Source organism: Tachypleus tridentatus, chromosome 1 (assembly GCF_004210375.1).
Source record: "Tachypleus tridentatus isolate NWPU-2018 chromosome 1, ASM421037v1, whole genome shotgun sequence".
Taxonomy (NCBI): domain Eukaryota; kingdom Metazoa; phylum Arthropoda; class Merostomata; order Xiphosura; family Limulidae; genus Tachypleus; species Tachypleus tridentatus.
In genome coordinates, this window is record NC_134825.1 from 125,682,333 (window position 1) to 125,708,915 (window position 26,583).

Genomic DNA, 26,583 nt, shown 5'->3' on the forward strand with positions numbered 1-26,583 from the left:
GGTCGTGTTTTCAAAGATTAAAATGGTTGAAAAAAACCCACTCTGGAGACAGTCTAAGCTGTATTAAGAGTATATGAGAGGCCATTTCAAAAAAAAAAAAAAAAAAGGAAATAGCCATGTTTGAGTCAGTAAATAAGCCATATCTAAAAAAAAATTGAGATTTTTATTTTATATTCTAGATGTTAATATTAGTAATTTGAGTTCCCAATTTTTACAAAATTATAGACATCACAAACATCTAACTTTTAAACAGTGTGCATTCAACATATCATGTGACTCAGTAAAATCTTTATTAAAAGGTATGTTTTTTAATATTTACTTTTAAATTAACTCTTAAAGTTTGAATTATAATCTATAATTTGATTCCAAACTTAGAAAATTCATAAAATAGTTCAAGAAAATTATGCAAGTCAACAAACATGACGACATGGTCTTTTATCCATGAACTGTAACAAAAGGGTTAATCAAGTTTGAAAACATTTGTACAAACTAATGAATTTAATTTAAAAATCATTACAAATGTTTTGTTTGCAAGTTTGATGTCAAAACATTTAAAGCACAACTAAAAACAAGAATAAATGGTTATAGTTTTAACAGGATTGGATTAAAATTCCACTAAATTGCATCACTTGTAATAATTCATGCAAACAATGAAAGACCTGTAAATATTTGTCAATATACAAATTTTACAAAATCAATTCTATTGTGGCCTCATCATGAAATGTTAGCTCATGAACTTAAGATTTTATACATATCTTTATTACCAATGTGCAAGTTACATACATGTACAAACAAACAGCTAAACCTGTAGATAAAGTAGGGGCAGAGCAGGTCTAAGTTTTGAAAATGCTACAAAACACTGACAATCTTTGCTTTCTTAGCCAGCTGTTGATATTTTTGCACAAGTTTTAAGTCATCAGGTAGGATGTGTCTTTCATGAAGTAGTACATGTATATTTTACATGTATAAAAATAAACATTTTAATTATTAATACTATTATTAGTTTACAATGTCTTAAGTTCTACTCATGTTTATTGATCTCTTACGTAAATATAACTTCATTACTTTATTTTCAATTAAACCCAATATAAATTAACCAGCATGTATTTACAAAATCTTATCATAAACTTATAATTAAAAATAATAAATCTAACCATTTTATTTAGTTATTTGCCTTGGCATGTTTCCAGAGTAAAAACTACTTCTGTTACAGAACTAGAACTGAAAGAGTAGCAAGTAACTTCAAACCTTTGAAATCAACTCATCATGATTGGCTAAGTGGGCCCTGCAATGAATACAGCTGTACGTACGATGACAGTTGGATAAATAAGCTCGAAAAGTTTTCACCATGATATGCTTGTTCACCAGTAATACAGCTAAATCATTTGACTGATCACCAAACTTCCAACTTCCAGCTTATATTTTCATTGTTTTGCAGGAAGAATGTACAGTGTACTACAACATGTTCTTTCCAAAAGCATACACACATTTCACATGAATGTAGTATTGTTAGGCCTATAAATGCAACAAAGGAAAGTTATAAATACACTCTACATATTATATACAAAATCATAGTACATGCAATTCATCACAATTTCAGTTGCTGGGTTTTTAATTAGTCTTAACATTTGTGATACATGTATACATTTTAATGTTTTTTAGTTTTGAAGTTATGTACTGCAAGCTGTAGTCATTAAGTTTAAAATGTTGCAAATACATAAATGATATACATTTAGTCCCTGTATATTAATAACTGCATTTATATGTCTGGGTATGATCATGTCTCTCATGTTCTTTATGTTTAAGTTGTATCAGATGCTTCATTGTGCTCATTAAAACTTTATAGAAAAATTTAGTTATGAATAAAACAAATGTTGACACTTAGGTTATTATTTGTCAATGTCATACTATGAATCAAACCCCTTGTCATGTCCTTGTAAGCCAACTTTTTAACCAAAATATACATGCCAAAAGTTGTAATGGTATTGAAGACAGAATGAAATATATCTCCAACAAATTAATATTTTAGAATTCAAGTAAACATTTATAATGTACCAGCTAAAAATGTACTGAAATATTTTTAGTTATACTATGAAAAGTCAACTGGAGTAACTTGAGACACTGTGAAGAAACAATGAAATGCTAGAAGTTATATTTATTTCACTTAGTATAATGTATTAGTGGTTTTGTTGGACCCAAGTTAAAGATCTTCTGGCCTTGTTGATTAACAGGTACACATCATGCAAAATCTACTAATGTAACTAAAACAAAGTTCCTAAAACTTCTGTTATTTTCTACCCACTTTGAGCTTATAATTTGTGGCTAAATGTTTTTTGTTCCAATTACAAATATAACCAACCAATAAGGACAAAAATTTCAGTCAGCACATTTAAAAACTTGCTTGTTGTCCAGGAAATTAAAGCTGCAGAACCAGCTTGCTTTAAAACCTGTTGACAGAATACCATTCCTTTAGAGAGCAGTACAGTTCCATGACACAGATAAGGTTTTGGGTTCAAAATAGCCTCAGATGATAGTCTTAAACAATCTAAGTGTGAACTGTTTCAATTAAGGTACAAGAACTGTTTTAAAATACTAAACACTATAATCTCCTAACTAAAAGTTGGTAACGTCAGTATTGTGGTATGAAGCTCACGTGCAATTCTTTCAAAAGAAAAATAATTATTTAATATGAATAAACAGCACAAATGATGATACAATGAACAAAGAAAAAGAAAAAAAGAGCTAGTTTCAACTGACAAAGTTTTCATTCAAGGGATGTAATAAAATTATTTTACTCTGTCACTTGTGAATGATAGGCTAAGCATGTCAAAACTGCACAGGTTTTTCTTAATTCTCCAAATCATTTATGCATTCTTATACTGGTATGCTATTACCATTTTTTATGAAAGTACACAAAGTATTTCTTTAAATAATGAATGGATGAATCTGAAAATGCAAATTACAGTCATGTGACTTACCATTAAAATAAACATGCTATACTAAAGAATTGGTTTTTCTAGCTACAGCTAAAATGAACAAGATATGTCAGAAGGCTAAAGTTATGTAAAATTTTCAAACTACTCCTAATCACATAATGGACTTTGCCTTATTGAAAATGTGTAAAGTTTTAATTATGAAGCCATGAAAATAAAATGCCGAAATATAACTTCTACATACTAAATTGTAGTATAACTTGCACTTAATCAATGCACAAATGAAGCAGTTAACATTCAAAGAATCCTGGAAAAATAAGCACATCCATCTTCAAAATCTTAACACATTATTACAAATAAAGTCTAGCTCCTTAGATAGTGGCATGTTTATAGCATGAAAATAAAAAAGCTGGAATATAAAATTCTGGAGCAGCAGGGTTAAGTTGGTGTCAAAATTATTTTTCTATTGGTTATTCTCAAGTGATAAGTAAAACTAACCATACCATCACCCATGGGACTCACCAAAGAAAATTTCAATGCAAAAAAGCAAAACGAATAGTTGTCATCCACAAATTCATTGTTCCTTGTCAGCATAATCTTAGAGATCATGTATAACATCAGGTAAAAATATAAAAGTTGCAAAAATTTTCATCTTCTATAAAAATTTTTAAAAAATTAGGACACCCCACACCAATATATGCATGCACTTCCCTTAGAAAAATATTCCTAATATGCTCAGTAGCCACCAATTTCGAGGATACTGGAGTGTTGGTACAAGATATTTAATTATTTGTTCATCACCGAGAGCTGAAATGTTATAACTTTCTTTTCAGAAGGAGGTTTATGGAAGATATCCAAAGAATGTGATCAAACATCCCTAGAGATTATCAAAAATTAAAAAGACATTATTATACACAGATCACACCTCTCTGCAATCCTACTCACAAACATTTACATCTGCATTCAGATGTAAACCACTAAAGCCTTCACCTTAATACCATTGTTTTTCAGTCTGGTTGAAATATGACAAATATATTTAAATGAAAAAGTATTTCCAAGATTCAGTCTTTTGGTGTAGAATACTTAAACTGGAAAACTTAGGGCAAAATTTAAGCCAAAAATGTTTTGAAATTAACTTTTGATAAATTAACAAAGAAACTTGTGGAATTTATTTGTTTACTTTACACAGATAACATTAAAGCATCATTTACAACTAACAATGTCATTAACTAATTCACTTAAAATATATTAAATCTGCAAAAATATTCAGCATATTCTTGTAAGTTATACTTGATCTATGATAATGGCTGTGTATTATAATCTTTTAATAAAGCAAAATAAAACAATAAGGTTAATCCTTTATGAGTAGAGCCTTCTAATAATGAAAAATAATTCTTCACTTTTAAAATTTGTTAATTCATTATATGCGTATTTCATGGAATTGGAGTTCTGTTAACATAAAACAGTTATATCAACATCATGAATTAACTAGGAAAAGCTTGGAGAAATGCTCTAATACAAATAGAAAGATGCAATAATTTTGTTTATAACCAAACTTTACATCGTAATGTTAGAAACTGCACTTTGGAACAAAACCAATACAAGTTTACATAAGCTTTTATACAGATAAATGTAACAAACAATTTTATTCTGCTATTACAAATTATCTATATAAAAGATGATTTTGTTACAGTACATACATGTGTGGGAAGCAGACAAAAGGCAAGGATTAACTAAAAATGTGTAATTAACAGTGCTGTTTATCAGCAAATTGAACAGGTTACAAGAAGCTTTTAATTAAGACTAAATAATAATAAATAGAAAAAAATATTAAACACAAACTTTATAATGTGCACCCTTGTCAACAGATAGCCAAGGCAGGAGAAATAACAAATTGAACAAGGAAGGCTAAATGTGAAGATAATCTAGGATGCTTTGCAAGTGACCAGACAATCTATACATGAAGTTGGAGTGACAACACTGCTAGATGGGATAGGAAAAGTGGGGTCAAAGAAGTAGGGAGAGTGAAATATAGGGAGAGAAAAAGAGGACAAGAGTAGGTGTAATAGAGAAAACCATGGCTTAGCCATCCAGTACAGAGTTATCAGTAGAATTGAATATGGAATGAGGGAGAAGACGAGTAGGGGAGCAAGCATGAAAAGGTGAAATAGTCTTAGCTATAGCCAGTTGTAGAGAAATAGGGAACTAGAAACTGGGAAGTAGGATGTTGAGAAAAGCATTCAAATGAGAACACAGCAATTTGAACATCAGAGGAACAAGGAACCAATCCACAGTTAGTATATTCATAAGCTTAGAGAGATTATCTATGACAAGATCCAGGGCACTCTGAGCAGAACAAGCTACTGATATACTAATATAGAATGGGTACAGCAAAGGATAGTAATAGTGTGGAAATGGGGAGAGCAAGGAAAATGTTTCCCTGCCAATTGATAAAGGAGTCAACCATACAATTCACTGTATGCATCATAAAAAGACATCCACAAAAAATAAAACAAAAAAAAACTGCCACGGACAAATGCTAGCAAGAAATAAGATTCCTTAGAGGATATAAAACAGAAATGGGAGACAATGGAGGAGGAGAAAAATCATGAAGGTGAGAATTTCTGATCAAAATCTCAATATTGAACAATTGGCCAAAGAGATAGTAAAAGTCTATAGATGGACTGATTTATATGCAAAAAAGGCTCGTTTGGGTTGAGAAAATATTTTACATAGAAGAGCGAACAACGTTTCGACCTTCTTCGGTCATCGTCAGGTTCACAAAGAAAGAGGTAACTGACCGGAAGCTAACCACATGTTTGAAAGGGGTTGTGTAACTGTGTGTCGAAATGTAGATTCTTAATAGGGAATCACATTAAACAAGTTCTAATGTACAAATTAAAAACCTTAAATGGCATTAAAAATATTAATGGCCTTTAAAAAACTAAAAACTTCCCAAAGTGAACAATGTCACCATCACCAATAACACTGTCTAACATTATGGATAAACCTTAGGACAGAAAGTGTTTAAAAGAGTGCCGTCGTCAAGTCTCTTAATGAAGACAAGACAGTAAAATGTGGCTTATTGTGACCCGAGTGTTACATAGACAACACATTGGTGCACCAGTCCCAGATAAAGGAAAACAACGAGTTAAAAAACTGCAACCAATGCGTAGTCTAGTTAGAACAACTTCCTCTTTCTGATCCTAATAAAGCAAGACAGCCAAAATCCAATATAGGGTTTTATTTGGAAAAGCTTATTGTCATACTGCTCATTCCAAGTTGACTGCCAAGTGGCACAGAGCCGAGCCTTAAATACTATTAGCAGTGATAGCACCAAAGCAGATAGATTTTGCTGTGGCATCAGCGAGCTCATTCCCACAAATACCAACATGGACCAGTATCCAGAAACACTGGATAGAAGCAGATGTCAAAGAGAAATGGGCCAGTCAGTTTTTAATATCGGCAAAAACAGGGTGTGAACTAATGTGAAGCGATTCTAGGGCCAGTAGAGAACTAAGAGAGTCAGTATAAATAGTACAATTTGAATACTGCTTAGCTTCTATGCGATCCAAGGCAAGATAAAGCATACAGTTCAGCAGAGAATACATAAGTTGCAGAGAGGATTCTGTGTGCAGCTACTGAACCACAAACCATGGCTGAGCCCACACAGTCGCCTGATTTTGAACCACCTGTATAAATAGGAGTGGAAGGATGATTTGAAAGACATTCAGCAGATAACATACAGTATTTCCAATCAGGAATGTTGCTTTTCTCAGATGACTTAAAGATAGCTCACATATGGAGACTGAAAGAAGCCATGGTTGGATGGGCTGGCCAGGGGATACAGCAATGTTATCCAAGGACAGAACCAATTCATCCAACTGCACCTGGATACGAAGGCAAAAAGGAGTAATGGCAGATTTTCTGTTCTGAAAAGGTATGGCCTACAGAGAAAGTAAAACACAACCCCAGGTGATATTCTTTGGTAATAAACAAATTTTCAAAGCATATAGTAAAGACAGTTGTAAACGGCAGAGGTGCAAAGAAGGTTCATGAGACTCTACATATAAGCTCTGAACTGGAGAAGTGCGAAAAGCCCCAGTGCAGAGCCAAAGTCCTTGATGATGAATGGGGTCCAGCATCTTTAGGCCGAAGTCCTGGCAGAGCCTCAGACCAGTGATCCACAGTAGAGTTTTGAACAAAAAAAGAGCATGATATATTTTTAGCATAAAACATCAATCCAATCCCCAGGTGGTAAAAGAGAGGGCACAGAGGAAGTTCAGTGCTCTTGTACATTTGACCCCTAAGTGCTTGATGTGTGATATAAAAGTCAGCTTACAGTCAAAGATAAGCCCCAAGAACTTTGTCTCAGGGACCACAGGCAGCACAATTCCACCGATATGGAGTTCAGGATCAGGGTAAATACCCTGTTGGTGGCAAAAGTGCACAAAAATGAGTTTAGAGAGAGGGAAGTTAAAGCTGTTTACTGGGGTCCACTTCAGTAAACAACTGAGAGCAGTCTTTTGCTGTCGCTCAACATACCTCACGTCTGACGACTGACATGAGATGTGAGAGTTGTTAACATACAGCCTGTTTGCAACAGTAAGAGGGAGTTGTTCAGAGATGACATTAATCTTCATACTGAAAAGAGTGACAGCCAAAACACAGCCCTGAGGGACTCCAAGTTCCTGGAGAAAAGAACGGGAAAGTGTTGAACCTACACGAACTTGGAATCTCCTGTCCATTAAAAAAAAATTTAATAAAAATAGCAAATGGCCACATAACCCATCAATATGGAGGTCTTGCAAAATGCCATACCTTCATGTTGTATCATAAGCCTTTTCAATGTCAAAGAATATCGATACAAGATCGTTTGAGAAAGGCTTCTTTAATGGACATTTCAAGTTGAATCAGGCAGTCAACAGTGGAGCTTTGTTGTTGGAACCCACACTGGGTGGGCAACAAAAGGATTCGAGGAACCAAACAAGATGAGTATTAACCATCCTCTCCCAGGTCTTAGAGACAGCTCAAAGCAATTGGATAGTAGGTTGAAGGAATCTTGGGATCTTTCCCAAGCATAAAGAAAGGTAAGACATCAAACATCAGGAAAAACATTCTCCTGCCAGGTCTAGTTTAAAAAAAAAAAAATTCAAAAGAATAGCATGAGCAGTAGGAGATAGGTGGGGCACCATTTCATAGTGTACATCAGGTTCAACCAATGTACTGCCAGATCAATGAAGGACTGGTTCGAGTTCCACCAGTGTAAAGGGATGATTATAGTCATAGAGATGATAAGCTCAAAAGAAGAGAGGTATTTACTCTGCTCAAGTTTTGATGGCTAAGAAGGTGGAAGAAAAAGTAGAAGTGCTAGATACCCAGCAAAAGCTTTCACCTTGAATATCAGCAATGCTCATGGTATCAGCTACTTCCTGGCCATCAGAGAGCAAGATCGAGAAGGGAATGGAATTACACTGCCCACTGATCTTTCGAATCTTGTCCCACATACCTTTGGAACAGGTGGTAGAAGATATGCTGGTTGTAAACTTAATCCAAGATTCTTTCTGGCTTTGACATTTTACTCACCGAGCACATGCACGGGGCTACTGGACAGCGATGCAATTTGAGAATGTGGGATATCTACGGGAAGTATCCCATGCTCGTTTTTGAGCCTTCCGTGCCATGTGGCAGGTAGGATTCCACCATAAAGATATCATGGAAAATGTGTCTAGGTTTTAGGAATACATTGAGCAGCTGCTTGTATAATACAGTTGGTTACTGCTGCCAAGAGTCATCTATTGATGGCTTACAGATGATGGCAAGATCAAGTTCCGAGAGTGCAGTGAAAGAGTGCCAGTTTGTGTGATCCAGCTTCCACCAGGGTACACAGGTCGAGTGGCATCAACCATGACCAGTCTCTCTCAAAATTAGAGGAAAATTATCACTGCCTCATGGATTATTGTCAACCCTACATAAAAAACTGGAGAATAGTGAAGGGGAACAAACTGAGAGATCAATAGCAGTAAAGGACTGACTATGTGCATAAAAATAATTAGAAGAACCAGTGTTGAAGAGAGAAAGGCTATGATCAGAGAGCATTTCGAACCATCCTATCAATATTAGCACTCCCCAGAGGGGATGATGTCCATTAAAATCCCCCACGATTAAAAAGTGAGACAGCAACTTTTCAACAAGAGCATCAAGGGCTGATTGATCATATGTCTCTCCAGGCAGCAGGTAGAGAGAACAAACAGTGATGGTATGACCCAAGGAAACACGGATGGCCACGGCCTCCAAGGGCATGTCAAGTGGTAAAGACAGGGTGGGCACATTCTGTCAACCAACAGCACTACCCCTCCATGCACTCGTCCATCACACAGCCCATAATTTCTGTACAAAGAAAACTGCCAAAAGGTGATTGTATTGGCAGGTTTCAGTAATGTTTCCTGTAACGAAAGACATATACGATGGTAGAAAGCAATCAGTGTTTTGATGTCATCCAGATTAAAACGTAAACCTCAACAGTTCCATTGTATCAAGATGACCATTTTTATTTCATGTGTAGGCAAATTGGATGGAGAACCCTTTTGTTTATGACCAAATTTTGTTTTTTTACTGTCTTTATTCAAGAGAGGTCTATCGACCTCCATGGATCCTGCCCTCACTCAATTGTGCAGGTCTTTGCTGTTGGAAGAGGGCATGAACGAATGATCATTTTGAATCTTGGGGTGGGAGAAGATGTATCTGAAGAAATTCCTATACCTGGAACCAAAAGAAGTGGATCTTGGGGATTTGTTTTAATGTGTGCAAGAGACAGATGGGTGTTGAAGTTGATTCAACTTTTTTAACCATGAAGGCCAAAAGATTTTTCATTTGAATTGAGAACAATTCTTTTGGAGGCACAAAAGAGGCACTACTGCACTCCCACTGTAGTAGTAGAACAAGGTGCAGCAGCATAAGTCTGAGATGAAGTGGTGGACAGCAACTTGCGAGCCTCAGGGTAAGTAATGTTATGTATCATTTTCAAACTCTGCACTTCTTTTTCTTCCAACCATTTAGGGCAAGAATGAAAGTAGGACAGGTGAGAGCCATTGCAATTGATGCAACAAAGGTCTGTCTCACACTCGTAGGCATCGTGATCCTTGCCACCATAATGAGCACACATCAAGGAAACACGACATTATGTCTTCAAGTGACCGAACCGCTGACACTGGAAACATATGAGAGGGTTTGGAATGTATGGCCGTACCCTGCAATTAAGATAACCTGCCTTAATGGTGGCAGGTCGACGTGGTGATGTAAATGTCAGAATGAGGGCATTGGTAGGCATTGTAATTTAATCTTTGCGAGTGGAGATAAACCTCACTGCAAAAACTCCTTGGGTGAAGAAAAAAGCGATAATCTCCAACTTGGGGATATTCATCAGATCCCTCTCAACAATAAAACTTGTGATGAATTCAAAGTAGCTTGAGGTGTAACCTCAATAAGTATATTCCCAATCGCCTTTCAACACAAGAGGGATTCACTGTGTTGAGATGGGGATGTTTCCACTAATATGTCACCAGATTGAAGCTTCTTCACTGACACTGGTCAACATCGTAATTCCATCTTTGCGAGTGGAGAGAAGCCTCACTGTAAAAACTCCTTGGGTGGAGAAACCAGCAAGAATCTCTGACTTGAGGATATTCTTCAGATACCTCTCAACAATAACTCCTCATGATGAATTCAAAGTAGCATGAAGTGTAACCTCAATAGTTATATCCCCAATTGCCTTTGAATGCAAGAGGAGTTCACCGTGTTGAGACGTGGTTGTTTCCACCAGATTGAAGGTTCTTTACTAACTTTGGAAAGCCAGCAAGTCCCTCTAGTCCCTTCTGAATGAAAAAGGGAGACATTTGCCTTAAATGTTTGTCTGAAAGAGAATATATAGTATAAGAAACTGAGATACAACAGGTGTTATAGATGTTGAATATTGCTGCTCAAAATCTTCATGATGTGGTCATTTACCTATGGACTGTTTTTCATTATATTAACTAAGTTTTTATTTGGAGGATCGATAATGAAAAAAAAAGGAATATTTCAGTGCTCACTGACCCCATCCACCATGGAGCCCTACGAGTGAGTGAATGCACTAGCAATGCCAGGGGTTTCGTGAGCACCATACCCAAACACCAGCATCAAATACAATGTCTACAACACCTATTGAGAACATCCAATACAGATACTTAGTTGATCCTAGCCCAAGTGTACCAACCAAATGACCCAAAGGGGGCCACCCGTCTACAGGAAGTTAAGGACAAAGTGGCATGTTAGAGTTGGACCCCTCAAACACCAGGATCCTCTCCTCCACTTTATGGATCACCATGCACAGCAAACATGTGGGTGGATGTTTAGATCCAAAGGAGGTAAACTGACAGAACAGAACCTTCCTTGGGAGGTCCCCTCATCACATACAGGAATCCACACTGAGGGGAACACCTGGGGAAAAGTAATCATTTCTCATACAGGCATTGAATTTTCATGCAATGCTACTCAAGAGCTATTTGTACTAAACATTCCTAATTTTGCAAAGATAAGAGTAATAGTTGAATTGACTGTCAATATATCTATCTCCTTCAGGCTGAAAGATCAAGCAATTCGACAATTTAATTCCATCACCCAAAGAATGTTAGCGGTTTTAATCACAAAATCATTACATAATTAGTTTTGATGATGTTTTGTTATGCTGAGAAAAAATTAAAAATAAATTAAACTAAAATTTCAAAAAAGCCAATTTTGAGACAGTGTTTGTGTGTTTTGCGTTTTTCTTACAGCAAAGCCACAAAGGGCTATCTGCTCAGCCCACCGAGGGGAATCGAACACCTGATTTTAGCGTTGTAAATCCGAAGACATACCGTTGTACTAGCGGGGGGCTTGAGACAGTGAAACAAATTTATGATTAATGAATTAGAATAAAAAGTTAAGAGTTGACATCACGTTGTTTTGAGAAATGTTTTAATAATGAATTGTGTTTAATTCAAGATAGGGATTTTCCTAAAGAGGGCAATGATGACAGGAAACATTAGCCTATAAATGACTAAAGACGTACAGGAAAGGAAAAAAAAAAAAAAAAAGATTAAAAGTGACAGTTAGGATGGAAGATTGAGTAATATAGAAAAGGTAGAATTGGTCAAAAATGGCTTTTGGTAAATAGCTGGCAAATAATTTTTTTGCACCACCAGCAAAAGTTTTAAGCACTTTAAAGGTAACCAAGAAATTATTAAAATGGGACCATAAAGAATACTTAGAATATTTTTGTTGAAAATCATAGATGAATAATCTCAAACTTTTTCACTATTACAAAAGATATTAGCAATACTCCTGACCCATAACATTATACAGAAATCACTGGTATGAACCTGAATCATGTAGACATTAATCCCATGATGGATGTAGAAAGACAGAATAAAACTAATAATGCACCATGACCACAAGTCTTTCCCAAGATTTTATTTAAAGGAATTCAGAGAAACGTATTTTTTATTTGTGTTTTTTAGGTTATTAGATAATGGGTATGTGCTGGAGGATTGGACAATTGCTAATGGTGCTTCTATCTTGAAACAGGGTGATAAGAGTTGACCCAAGAATTACTGGTTTATTCACCTTGTTTAGGTGAAAAAATTCTAAAACATCTGAAAGTATGCTTTACAAAATTATTCAGTGAAAATATGACATCATAAAAGAAAGCCAGTATGGATTCACCGAGTGGAAATCTTGCTTTTCTGAACTTTCTGAGGATATTGCACATATCCTGGATGATGGAAAGAGTGTAAACTTGGTGTCTGGATTTTTCAAAAGCCTTTTAGAAGTGCCATACAGATTAGTTAAGAATATTATTTCAGTAATGGATGTGAAACAAAAAGCACATTTAAGTTTAAGAGTGTTTGGACCAAAGTTGTTTTTTGTTGTTTTGGTGTTTTTTTTTTTACTGAAGATGTTCAGTCAAATTTTAGTACTGATTGGATACCACAGGAGCAAGTGTTTGAGCCTTAATTTACTTTTGTTTATCTTGCTTAAAAGAAACTGATAGGAGCAGAATTAGTAAATATATATAACTGCTGGTGACATTTTACTGTTGGCATTTTTATTATTTTGGCTGCACTAATGATGTCGAATTAAATACTACAAAGTGATTTAGATCAATTGGCTAGTTTAACACATGGCTCCCACATGACCGACTGGAGAGTTGTGCTCTAATTTCTTTTTAAAGGACCACTTAGTGGATGGGACACACACAACAGCTACATATACACTCTTCCTAAAAAAGTAATTGTAAAATGACTAGGGGACTCTAGAAAGTATCAGCAAAATAGTCTTGGGAGCCAATGTGTAAACATAGCAAACGTAAAGTAATGCATTTGAGTTATAACAACTTTGACCACACATTTAATATGAGAATTCAAAGAATAATGTGGCTTAAGAGAAGGATCACAAATAAATCAAGCCATTATGGCAATGAACTGTTTATAGGAAAAAACTAATATTTGAAGATATGGTGATATTTAAAAGATATTTTGATTGAAAGTATAAAGAAAAAGTATTCATTATTTATCCTAGTAGGATGATTCCAATGATGGAAGAATAACCATACAGGAATAGATTAAAATCTCTATTTTCTCTTGAGAAAAGAATGTTTAGAAGTGATCTCCATGAATCCTACAAGATTATTCAGGAAATCAACAGATTAAAGGCCTCTAATTTCTTTGTGATATATTCTGAAGACAACAGGACATGAAGAAACAAGTTCATAAACTGGAAAAAAGACAGGTTGAACTCTGGTTAAAATATTTGTTTTTTGAACAAACAACTAAATGAGTTGTTGCTCTTATGACAGGGCAAGAATGGAATTAATTTATTCCTGAAAATGTAAGGATAGGTTTGAATTTTTAGTTTTTTCAATGATGGGTGTGCAAGGATAGCTTTGAATGACCAAACGATTCCTTGTTGTCTGTATGCAATTTTAACAACTGTATTATAATTTCACTACCTTTCAAGTAGCAAGTTCACTTACCTGTTACAACATAATCACAATTCTATATTAGATTTGTCCAACTTATATCCAAATGGAAATAGTCAAGTCTTATTTTGTAGAAGTTACTAGAGATATTTAAATGTATCATATTAACTTAATGAAATCTCCGAAAACCTGATTTATTTTTATTGAAGCCTGTTTACAAACTTTTGTACGCTAGCAAAATGTTGTACATTTTCTACATAATCTAGAAAACAAAAGTTATTCAAAATCAAAGAAAGATGAACAAAACAAATCATAACTATGCAACTGCACTTAAAATTATCTTCAAACTTGCAACATGCAATTAAAACATTTATATTTTCATTGCAAAATGCTATTATAAGCACCTTTTACTCATCACAAAACAAAAGTCATTATTTGACAAGTTAATGTTTATGCTTTTCTCAAAATATTGTATTATATTTATTTGTTACATACAGCTACTATGCTTGACTTTTATTTGAGTTTTGGGAATTATTATAACTGAGCATCCCCCCCCCTCAAGTATATGTTTAGTTAAATAACACCTTTACTGTATGATGATGCAAGTGTACAGCACTCCGTGCTGCCCTGATAGAGGGTTGTACAATATTATTCAATCTGGTTGAACTAAAATAAAAACAAACATGCAGCAAGTCACCCTGCAACAAGTATTTCAGAATTATATGTGGATCTTCTGCTGATTCACATTTTTAGAAATTAATCAACATGATGCAATATGATGGTGTAAGTGTAAACTACCATGTTCTGTCTTGAAAAAAGTTTTACCATAGTGTTTAATATCCCAGAAGAAAGATAAAAAAAATTAAATGGATAACAGTAGGTTATCTGAATAAGAGCAGCATGGGGAAACTTCATTTAGATGGAAGTTGTGCTGGCTTATGTGAATGGAAATCCCTGTGTTAAAAAAGAAATTGTTTATATGATATAGGTAACAAACATGGAAACTAAATTCATATCATGTTACAAACAACCTCCATGAAGCACCAGTTATATTAATGTCTACTTTTTAATCCCCTTATTCTTATTACAAGCAAGCTCTTGTAATACTTGGAAGAGTGACTTGTGATTATTTTATGAAATTTGTGCTTAGAATAAAGACTTTATTATTTTATATATTAATAAAGAGGGTACTTGTTTCAGATGCTTAAAAACTACTAAGTTGATTCAGCAGTAATATCAAAAATAGAAAATTCTACACTGAAAGATAATTACAAGCCATTAAAATTCAAGACCACAGTTGTTTTCACCTGGAATTACTTCCTAAAGTTTAAAACATACTTTCATTTAACTTATGAAATTACTTGCCTAATAACATGATGGATTATACCTGAATTCATTCTAAACCTTTATTTGAAAAATATGCAAATATCTACCATTTATCTGATTTTGATGCTTTGAAGGATTGTCTTAGAAGATGGATGGGTGACAAATATAAGGTCATTTTGGCTTCTGTTTCCAAACTTGTGTTTTTAATTCAGGAGGAAGTAGACAATTTGCCAGTCCTGAAATATGTCCAAGGAATGGCATCTCTTCACTCAACAGTTCAATGAAGCAATAAAGATTTTAAATTAGGGTATATTAGAAGTAAAGATAAGTTTTTGAGCACTGAGGTATTTTAACTTTATTTGCAAAAGACTTGTATTTATTGATTGGAAGGGTAGAATAAGGGCTCACAAAATATTTTATTATCTTAAGCTTAAGCAGTTTTACTTTTCTAAAAAAGTAAAGGGTTACATTCAGATGTAGTGTATACAAGAAAGTTAAGGGAGTTTAAAAAGGTATTTAACTAATAAAAAGTTGGATTCAGATTGAACAACCTCAATAGAACAACAAGTCTCTTTAAATGTTATAGTGACTACTTGTTATTTCTTATTTTTCTACATTATTACTACATTAGATTTATAAAAGTTAAACTATGGTCACTAAAGTCCAAGTTCTAAGGTACGATCGAATATTTTGTGCACTAACCAGTCATCTGAAAGGGCTACTTAAACCCGATTTCAACTTTGTGCTGTTTACTGTAATCGTTTTAGGTTGTGTTGATTAAATTCACAAATGTAAAATGTTGCAACAGAATTACAAAATGTTACCTGTAGAAAAAGTAATTAGACTATGAGAGACCTTAGATAATTCTTGACAAGACCTAAGATAAGGAGTTCAATTTTTCATCACTTGTATAACTTTTATTGCATAGCAGTTACAGCTTCAACTACGAAATCTAACTTCAATTAATTAAATTTATACGGGTCCAATACCATGCAAGTTAAAAATACTGAATATAACAATCTAGGCAGTGAAAATATTCATTAAAGATGTGAATGTCATTATACTTGCATTATTGTATGTCAGTTTATAACATAACCAAAATTACTAGTGTTGTTGTTTTTTAAAAACTATCTTAAAATATCATTACGTTAAAATTTCTTAAATTTATTTTTTCCCTGACTATCTTGCATCTTCTTTAAAGTTTTTTCAATCACAACGAGAAATTACAATAACGTAAAAGTTAAATTTACTAAAACGATTAAAACTCGCAATCTCTATTAATTTGGAATTGTTAGGCCTACCTAAGTTTTACCTAATAAACAGTTCGAATATGCATTTTCTTAATCCATCCGTATTTGTTACAAATGTGTTTAAAATAATGCCACTTGAGTAGTCTCAAACTTACAAGTGCGTTCATTAACTACAAAGAATAACAGCATTTACAATCATATAAAACTTAAAATCTTTACCTGCAAAAAGTTTTTATACCTATTTTCTTTGTTTCGCTTTCTTCACCTTACAAGCGTACTCCACTTACTTCTACAACAGAACAAAGCAACTTACACTAGCAATACACGAACAGCTGTTTATAGGACAAACCAAAACACTGCGCTCTTATCAACAACTGCGCAAGTTGTCAAGCGCGGGTCTTAGCTCAGCGTATTAACCAATCAAAGTATACATTACATTCACCTACGGTACAGAGGTTTTCAAGGTCATTGAACTCAGGACCCATTTATCAAACATTTTCAGGTACAACAGGCCTGAATGGTTTTGAAACAATATAAATGCCTATTCATAGGAGCAACCCAAGTTTTGTTGACGGCGACATGTAAAACTATACGTAAAATGCCTGTAAGATTTCAGAAAGTACGTTGTTCAGTCGGAATTTGAAACATAAGATCATGTTATGTACATAAAGATATCAACATATTTAAAGAACATGTCCAGCAAAGAATTTATTTACCAGTGGCCAGGTGGGTTAAAGCGTTCGACTCATAATCTCGGGTTCGAATCCCAGTCACACCAAACATGCTCGCCCTTTCAGCCGTAGGTGGGTTATAATGTGACTATTCGTTGGTAAAAGAGTAGCCCAAGAGTTGGCGGTGGGTGGTGATGACTAGCTGCATTCCTGCGAATTATGAAGTGACACCAAATGTTTTGACTATAGCTGAGCCAAAAAGGAATCGGACTAGAAACAAATGTGCAAAAATACGACCAAACAATATTTTTTCAAACTCACTAATACAACTGAAATAATGTGTGTAGGACGAAAAATGATCATTATACGATCTAGTTAGGCCCGGCATGGCCAGGTGGTTAGGGTACTCGACTCGCAAACATAGGATCGCTGGATCGAATCCCTGTCGCATCAAATAAGCTTGCCATTTCAGCCGTGGGGTCGTTATAATGTAACGGTTAATCCCACTATTCGTTGATAAAATAGTAGTCCAAGAGCTGGCAGTAGGTGGTGATGACTGACTGCCTTCTCTTTAATCTTACACTGCTAAATTAAGGACGGCTAGCGCAGATAGCCCTTCAGTAGCTTTGCGCGAAATTCAAAAACAAACAAACGATCTATAGCTACTTCTTTAAATAATTTAGAGAGATGTTTAATAATAGTTACAGTTTAAAGTTAAGGAGAGTACTGCCATTTACAAAGAGCGGACTTCACTTCAAAGTGAGTGTTTGAGCTTAGGAGAGAAAGCTAGCCAAGGTATCATAGTATTACATTTCGAATTATATTATATTCCTAGGACATATGCAACACCTATATCACTGTTGTTCAATCCCGTTGAAAAATAAGGGAAGATGCAACCTTGAGATATCATTTGACGAATCATTGGAAGACACTGTATACGACGTTTTTACACAACATGCAACACTACTGCCATAAACCCATGAACAGAACAAGTGAAATGTTTAGTGAATGACAACGGAACAAAAGCAGCTGAAACGACACGTACTTAAGAATTGTCCCGTCCACGTGTTATGCGAGACATGTACACATACAGAATAAATGATAAATCCAGTATAATACTATAGATAGTAATGTATAAATAAATGGTATATTTATGTACAACACGTATATTCGAGATAGATAAATCCCCAATTCAAACCAATTGTATATATCTTTGTACAACCCACCAAAATAAATATGACCTGAGGAAGGCACATCGCATGAACATGCTCAATGAAGTATAAGTCTTATAGAACAATCATTATGCGACATAACCTTTAACTAACTTAGAGGATTAACCAGAGTTTATGACCTTTCTGCATTCGGTTTATAAGGCCATTAGCTACGTGCAAATAACTTTTATAAAAATTGTAAAATAAACTAAATATTGATACATAAAGATATCGTTGTATTCTATGTTTTCTTAACGTGGTTGTTTCTCAACATTTATATTGTTTTTTGATAGCTTGGTTTGTTTGTTAGTTTAAGAGTACAGCTACAAAATATCTTGGCTATCTTCTGTGTCCACAGTAGGGAATCGAATCCCGGATTTTATAGTTGTAAGCTCATAAACTTACCGCTGTGTCATCGGGGAACTTGAGCACGTGGTCTAATATCTGCACAATTTTTACAAAGTTTTAGAAAAGTCTGAGTAATACGAATTGCAAATTAGGTTTGTGTAGATGAATTTTTACTGTTAAGTCTGTTAGTTTGCTTAGTTAATGAATTATTGAGATAGCTTTTGTTAGCTAGTGAATAAGTTTGTAACCTGTGTAAGTTATGTGAGACTGTGCGCGATGCAGTAACAATGCTAATAAAATTATTACATTTACGAGAACATTAGCAAGTGGAATTATTTAGTTACGTGTTTTACGCCATGATCTGTGCTGTTCATTACAAAGGTTGAGTATTTTATAATAAAAGGATTTTGGAGTTTCACCAGAATGTTACAGCCAATGTCACCACATCTTATTACATTCTAGCTGATGACCATGCAACTTGATAATAGCCCTGTAGTATAATGTTCATTTCAAAAAGTTTTGTTGCAAGGTTTTCAAGTCCAAAGTATGCTGTACCTCCCTGCTTACTTTCCATAATCCATCTAGTATACAAGTATAACAATTTCCTAGTGCTCATTTTGAAAGTCCGATAGCACAGAAATTCGTAGGAGTACTGTGTCTGACAACTTGATCAGTAGATCTTTGTATGGAATAATATGAATGCCATTTAATTCCTCAGCTGCTTGAGATATGCGATAGTTGAATAACATTTCATGCAAGCAGCTTTTGTGTGACTCTTATAGATTAAGGTTATCCTTCTTTATTAAGTTATGTACTGTTACCTGGGCCAAGTGAATGACGTTCTTCCACTGACCTTTGTGTTCATTGATTTTCACCTATTATCAAATGATGCACTTTGCTTAACATAGCTGGAATACGTCTTATTTCAAATATATTTTCCTCCCAATGCCCTAATTCCATCCATATTTCATTGTTTTCCAATGCAATTACGTAAAAAAAAAAGGATATCTTACCTTAGAAAATCTAAACCCATAATCTCAATACATATTTATGTTCTGAGTGTACGAATATTTTATATTGAAAATGACTTCTCCTACCCTTCACAAAAGATATGTTTATGGTGGCATTATACTTCCTGCAAAATATCAAAGAAAGTAACAATATCATTTTGAGACGTGCCATCAATTCAACTGTAGCTTTGTATTAGTTGTGTTTGTCAGATGACTTGTTAATGTCTTTATTCAAAATTGGTTTAATATATGGTGCTGCCCAACAATGTAAACCTATAACACTTATGTAAAGAGTGAAATTATTTTGGTATTAAAAAATATGTAGAATCAAAGTCAAAATGACAACTTCTACTCAGGATGAAATTGAAAAATTTAAAGGAAGTCAGAAAGTTCAACAACAAATAAGAAGATAATAAAAAGAAACTGACAAAAATTGAAGAAAGGGAAATGAATTCAAGGGAGAAATTATAAGTATCAGACCTACAAAAGAATTATAACAAAAATCAACAAAATTAGAACTATATTAAAAAATTTATAGAAAATACACAAAAATATATTAATGTCGTAAAAATAAATTAAATAAAACATCAATAAAAGATAAAGGGAGTACATGAGGATATTAAATAATATTCAGAAGAATTATAAAACAAAGTTAATAAATAACAGAAGATTTATAACACAATCAATTAAGTAAACAAATACGTCGATTGAATATAAAACACCTGGAAAATCCTAATTTACAAATACATCGAAGAAATCAGCCACATTTCTAGCTGCAGCTGCACAAAAGTTCCAAGCTGAAATACCATTTATTAATTCTACAACCTGTAACAGGAGAACTAGTCTTGTTTCTACTATTGTTATGCCATCTATAAATTTAAGACCCCTGGGACTACTTCGTCTACACCATCATCTTGCTAAGTTACATAACTTAGCAGTCCAGATTAAATATCTTGCCCAACTGAGAAACCAATGCAGCATAATTGAGAGATACCATGGGAGGTATATTAAGTGCAGATTGAAATAATTTTGAAATTGAATGAATGAAAACTGAACACCAAGTTATTCATGTTACTGAAAATTTGAAATGACCAGTTTTAATAACCTTAAGCAATCTTCCAACAGAGAGCCATAATAATAATTACCAGGTTGCCTTATCAAATACATTTGGAGTGCAAAAGTAGCAGAAAAATTTTTAAAGAAAATTTCTGAAGCAGAATTAGCCAAACTTGCTGAAAATATGAAAAGACTTGTTAAATTATCTTTAAAAGTTGCTCCATGTGAAATTATGAATTTGTTGACATACATTGAATTCACAGATTGGTTTGGTTTGGTTTGAATTTCATGCAAAGCTACTCGTGTGCTATCTGCAATAAATTAACAGATGCCATTATGGATAAAAATATTTTACTTAGACTGCAGCAAGCTAAGTGTACGAAGCTTTAAAGAAAACTGTTAAGCTTGATAAAATAACTCGAATAAATTAAAGTCACCGATAGACAACTAAGAAGTGTCATCCAGGAATAATGGGATTGTCAAATCTAGCTAGCAATGGTCTAGAACTCAAAGGATGTAATGGATAATTGTTTCTAGTGAATGTAAAATGTAAACTACAGGACAGAAGGTATTTCACTTGCAACTATAAATGCTTATTGCTGGAAACTGCAGATAAAAGTTTTTAGAAAATAAAAATGGCTTCCAATATATAAAAAGGAAAGAAACTAGTATAAGTATAGAAAAAATGGACACTACATTTAAGATTGTAGTTAATCAACCATCGGTAATAAACCAAGGATATTATACCCTATGGATAACGAGTGATTATTAAAAAATAAGGCATGAATCAGTGCATTCATTGCTGAGAACCCTTGTAGAATGTTGATTGTAAATGCTTTCATGGCAACTATATTTCAACCTGATTTGATAATGAAAAATTAGAAACTCCTTCAGGAAATAAAGCATAAGGATTGACTGATGCAAACAGAAATGGTTAAAAAGTAAGTTAATGTAAGTTTCTATGCAACATGATGTGTGGCTAGTTGACACTGTATGACTTGGCATGGCCTGGTGGTTATTGTGCTTGACTCAAAATCTGCGGGCCATGGGTTAGAATCCCATCATCAAACATGTTCGCCTGTTCGCCCTTTAAGCCTTGGGAGCGTTATAAAGTGATTGCAAAACCGACTTTTCGTTGGTAAAGATTAGCTCAAAAGATAGTGATGAGTGTTGCTGCTTAGTTGCCCTCTCTCTAGTTTAAAGAAAGCAAGCATAGGTAGTCCTCGAGTAAATTTGCGAAAAAGTTAAAAACCAAAACAAGGATATTCTGCTAGTGAATTACCGATTATAATGTTTAGATTTGTGATTATTAATATTGTTAATTGTTAGTTTATTGCTACTTACGATATGTGTGTGCTTTCTTATAGCAAAGCCACATCGGATTATCTACTGTGTTCACCGAGAGGAATCGAACCCCTGATTTTTAGTGTTATAAGTCCGTAGACTTACCGCTGTCCAAACGGAGAACAGCTATACACAGAAGTTTAAATTTACTGCATCATTGTTTTCCTGGATATTTTTAGTGGATTTATGAGCTTTTACAACGCTAAAATCCGAGGATAGATTCACCATCATGAATAGAGCGCAAAACAAAAGACATTTGGTGGCTTTGCGCTAAAAAGTACAAACAAAAAAATCTCAAAAGGTACAGAAAGAATACCCACTCACTGATTATTTGGAACTAAGCACAAAGCTTAGGGGCTATCTGTTCTCTGGCTACTACGGGTATCGAAACCTGGTTTGTAGCAGTGTGAGTCCGTAGACATACCGCTGTGTCACTGGGGGGTAAGAATAGCTACCAGAACCAAACCAATTGCAAAAGAAATAATAAAGATATAACTCGAAATTAAGGTATTTTATTACATTAGTAGCACCCATAAAACATGGAGACATTTTACTTTATTATATCCACTAATAGCAGGTGGGTAGATTTACAACATAACATCATTCCACAGACAGCTATGGATATGATAATAGTCATCTTTGGTATTAAATAATTGTAAGATATTGCAGTAAAAATTAATATAATTAATACTATTCAAATTAGAACATCCAACTATTAAGATATTAAAAATTACAGTACGTTTTAAAATGCAAGCTAAGATTGCTAGGAAGATTGGGACTAACGCAGTTTCTGGTAATTATTCTTGCCTAGCCTAGACATTATATCCTACAACGAAACTGATTGTATCGCCCGCTTACAGTTATGCTATTTTTTCTTATGTGTGTGTATATATATATATACATATATAAAATTTTCCACATTCACAATGATAGCTATAAACCATTTAATGAATCAGATTTTTTCTAAGAATTTTTTTCAACCGCACAATTGTGTTTTAACTTCATCATTTTTTTAATACATGACACCTGTATATATATATAGGCTTGTTAACAAATGAAACAAAAATGAAGAATATTCTAGTAAATAAATTTATCAATGGAATTTAATAATCTTAAATAAGTTTGTTGTAAATATTTATCCACTTTAAATTACTCATATAGGTGAATTTTCCACTGCATAATTTTTGTAACAAGTGTACAATTTCTGATCAACTGCACACTAGGAAAATTCCCGCAATAAACATTTTTGGTTTGAAGCTGTATGACTTTTCAAACCCCCCGCTAGTACAGCGGTATGTCTCCGGATTTACAACGCTAAAATCAGGGGTTCGATTCCCCTCGGTGGGCTGAGCAGATAGTCCTATGTGGCTTTGCTATAAGAAAAACAAACAAGATTTTTCAAAAATAATCGTTTATTGGAAATATTGACCACTCATAAAACAAAAAAGTAATTTAAAATCACAGAAAACAACATTTCACTTTTTAAAAATTAAAGTGTAAAACTCTCAGATTTTATTCTTAAGAGGCCCGGTATGGCCAGATGGTTAAGGCTCTCAAAGCGTAATCCGAAGGTCGCCGGTTCAAGTCCCCGTCGCACCAAACCTGCTGGTCATTTCAGCCGTGGGGGCATTATATGACTGTTAATCCCACTATTCATTGGTAAAAGAGTAGCCCAAGAGTTGGCAGTGGGTGTTGATGACTACCTGCCTTCTCTTTAGTCTTACACTGCTAAATTAGAGATGGCTAGTGCAGATAGCCCTCGTGTAGCTTTGTGCGAAATTAAAAAAAAAACACAAATAACCTTATTCTTTAGCATACACCTTCTTCTGATACATCACATCGTCATTAAAAATGTCTTAATTTATTTTTACACGCTCAATACAAGAGTATACAAATAATAATGTTAAAGCCGTAACTCTCTTAGTGTTGAGTATGGCCTAAGAGTTAGCGTGCCGGACGATAGATCAAAGGCTCTCTTATTTCAGTTCTGTTAATGCAAAAAAAAAAAAGAGGCGTGATCAAAAGTTTGGGGCCATTGGTGTGTGATTAAAATGACAGTCAAATCTCACTATGCAGTTTGATATGAGCAGTCCAAGAGTTAGTGGTGTCGACTAGCTTCTTGTCTATCAGTTAAAATGTAGGGACGATTAACGCAGATAACCCTTTAGTACCTTTGCGGGAATTTCCAAAAATAAACAAAGTAGCCTTTTCATAACTTAGAATATAAATGTATCTGTATTTAGGTGTAAATATTCAGGTGAAGTTTTCCAAAATGCCAATTTAGGTGGATAGTTTTAGAAGTTCTACCTGAACAGGGTGCGAACAACCTTGACTTATGATAATCTTATTACTAAACTTGCTGCGTAGAGTAGGAGATTAGTCTAAGGAACATACTATAATCTTTCCTGGCACCTGCAATGGCCAACTTATCAAGCTGGTCTTGAGTAACTTGGAAAATATAAAGGCTCGTGAGAGGATAAGAATGTTGTAGAACTTTAGTTTCTATTTCTTATTAATGAGATTTCTCCTCCCACAATTTTTAATAAATTTAAATTTTGCACGAAAACTCTCGATTGCAACTCAATGAAAACAAAGAAATTAAATCCATAAAGAATCTGGAGGGAGTTTCAAACCCGAGAAAGTAGGGGGATTTAGGAGTGAGTGTCTCAGGATTGATTGATACAATTTAGTTCAAAGATCAGCATGAACACATAAAGAGCCATTCAAAATAATATCCTAGGCTCAAACCTTAAAACTTAATCTGAGCTTCATAAGGTGGTCAAATGGTTCTGGGAGCTCTCAGGATACGTTCTACAGATTTGCATGAAAATTCGCATGGACAAGTAGGGGATCATTTAAACAAATCTATGTTCAGGTTTCTGATTTTTTCGTATTGTTGTCCTCAAATATGTTATCAAGGGGTTTAATGAGCTCTCAGGATTAATTGCACTGGTTTTCATGAAAATTAGCATGGACACCCAAGGAATCATTAAAAGTAAGATCTAAACAAAGATTTTCTAAATTTTTATGCCAGACCCATATTGATGGATCAAAGAGGTTTGGGGGCTCTTATTATTGGATTCATGAAATCACTTACAATATATTGGTAATTTTGTAATTAAATACAATTCTAAAACATTACTTTAGTACTAATATCCTTAATGTTTACTGAATAAAATTTTCACAAAAAAATTGAAGATTCTCTAGTAATATTGAATGAATGACTTGTCAAGCAGAAATTTGTGAGAGACAAAAATTCAGGTATAAAATGCTATTTTTGCATATTTTTGATTTGAAATTCCAAATGGATGGACGTAAAAGAATGTTAAATAAACCAGCAAACAAACGAAAAATACACACGAAATTTACTTTTATCACATGTGTTAACCCTATTGGATCCTCATACTTTATTAGTTTTTGACGTTCAAACAGTAACTTTTATGATAAATTCTTATATTGTACATGTGTATAGCGGTTTAGGTAAACTTTTGTATACCATCTAACGATTTCTGACATACTGAAAAGTCCTACTTGGCAGTGAGTGAATTGTGGAGAAAGTCTAGGTCTGTAATGAAATTGTTCACACCTGTGAATATAAATAACAAAATTTTTGTAATTAAAAGAATAGCATGTGTCACTCAGTCCGTGCGTGTATGTATGCTAACTCACATGGAATCCAAGTATTCTTATTGGCTAACTATGCAGTGGAACTATTACGTTTATATGAGTGCAAAAGTGAACGACATCTCTTGTGCATTGTTCAAAAAGATTGCAAAGCTACGACTTTCAGAAAATTAGCCCTAAAGACAATTATTTCACTAACATAAACAAACACGCAAGAAACGCATTAGGCTAATTCTTTACTCTTCAGTGGCTCATAAATAACGCAATACCATTACATCTCAATACAAATTCCAAACATGCGTCTGAAAACCGACAATCACGCCTAATTTAAATATGCTTCCTACGCAAAGCATGAGTTTACTCACTATATAATCTACGATAATTAGCCTTAATAATCACCGCCACTATTTCATTTATTTTCGATTCTCTACAGCTAACACATTGCGCGAAGGGAAAAAAATGAGGGGTTTCAGGAAAGGGGGTTCGCAATCGGGTCTGTGTGTTTGTCTGTCTGAATTTTCCACGCGCGCATCTCGAAAACCAATAAAACGATGTACACGAAAATTTTACACAAGATAAGAAGTCAGTATGGAATTGTCCTTTTCAAATTTGATCTGGATTCAATTACGGATCTGGATTCTGGACCACTTTGAAGCATGTTTTATAATGGGTTTTGGGTTAATAACTCTGTAAAGTGTAATCGAATTTGTACCACATTACAAAAAAAAACTGATCCGGATCATTGATCATTCTGGATATGAGGAGGATATTTTGATATTTCGAAGGTGAAATTTGTTTAAATTTTGGTTCTCCT

The 26,583-nt window shown here is 34.1% G+C and overlaps 1 protein-coding gene across 5 annotated transcripts in view; it reads right to left on the minus strand.

The window, feature by feature from the left end:
• LOC143222782 (protein yippee-like 2) overlaps positions 1-16,871 on the minus strand; it is a 36,076-nt gene extending 19,205 nt beyond the window's left edge. For 2 of the 5 annotated variants that reach the window (XR_013012489.1, XM_076449748.1), the window contains exons 1-2: positions 16,725-16,871; positions 1,249-1,515 (exon numbers count right to left, since the gene is read on the minus strand). Coding sequence is in view for 4 of the 5 variants with exons in the window: in XM_076449748.1 (XP_076305863.1) it covers positions 1,249-1,350 (102 nt within the window). In the remaining variant the exon portion in view is untranslated. Of the gene's footprint in view, positions 1-1,248; positions 1,516-15,362; positions 15,492-16,724 lie in introns of all 5 variants that reach the window. The other 3 variants (XM_076449758.1, XM_076449766.1, XM_076449776.1) reach the window with 3 other exon arrangements.
• Between the last annotated feature and the right edge of the window lie 9,712 nt (positions 16,872-26,583).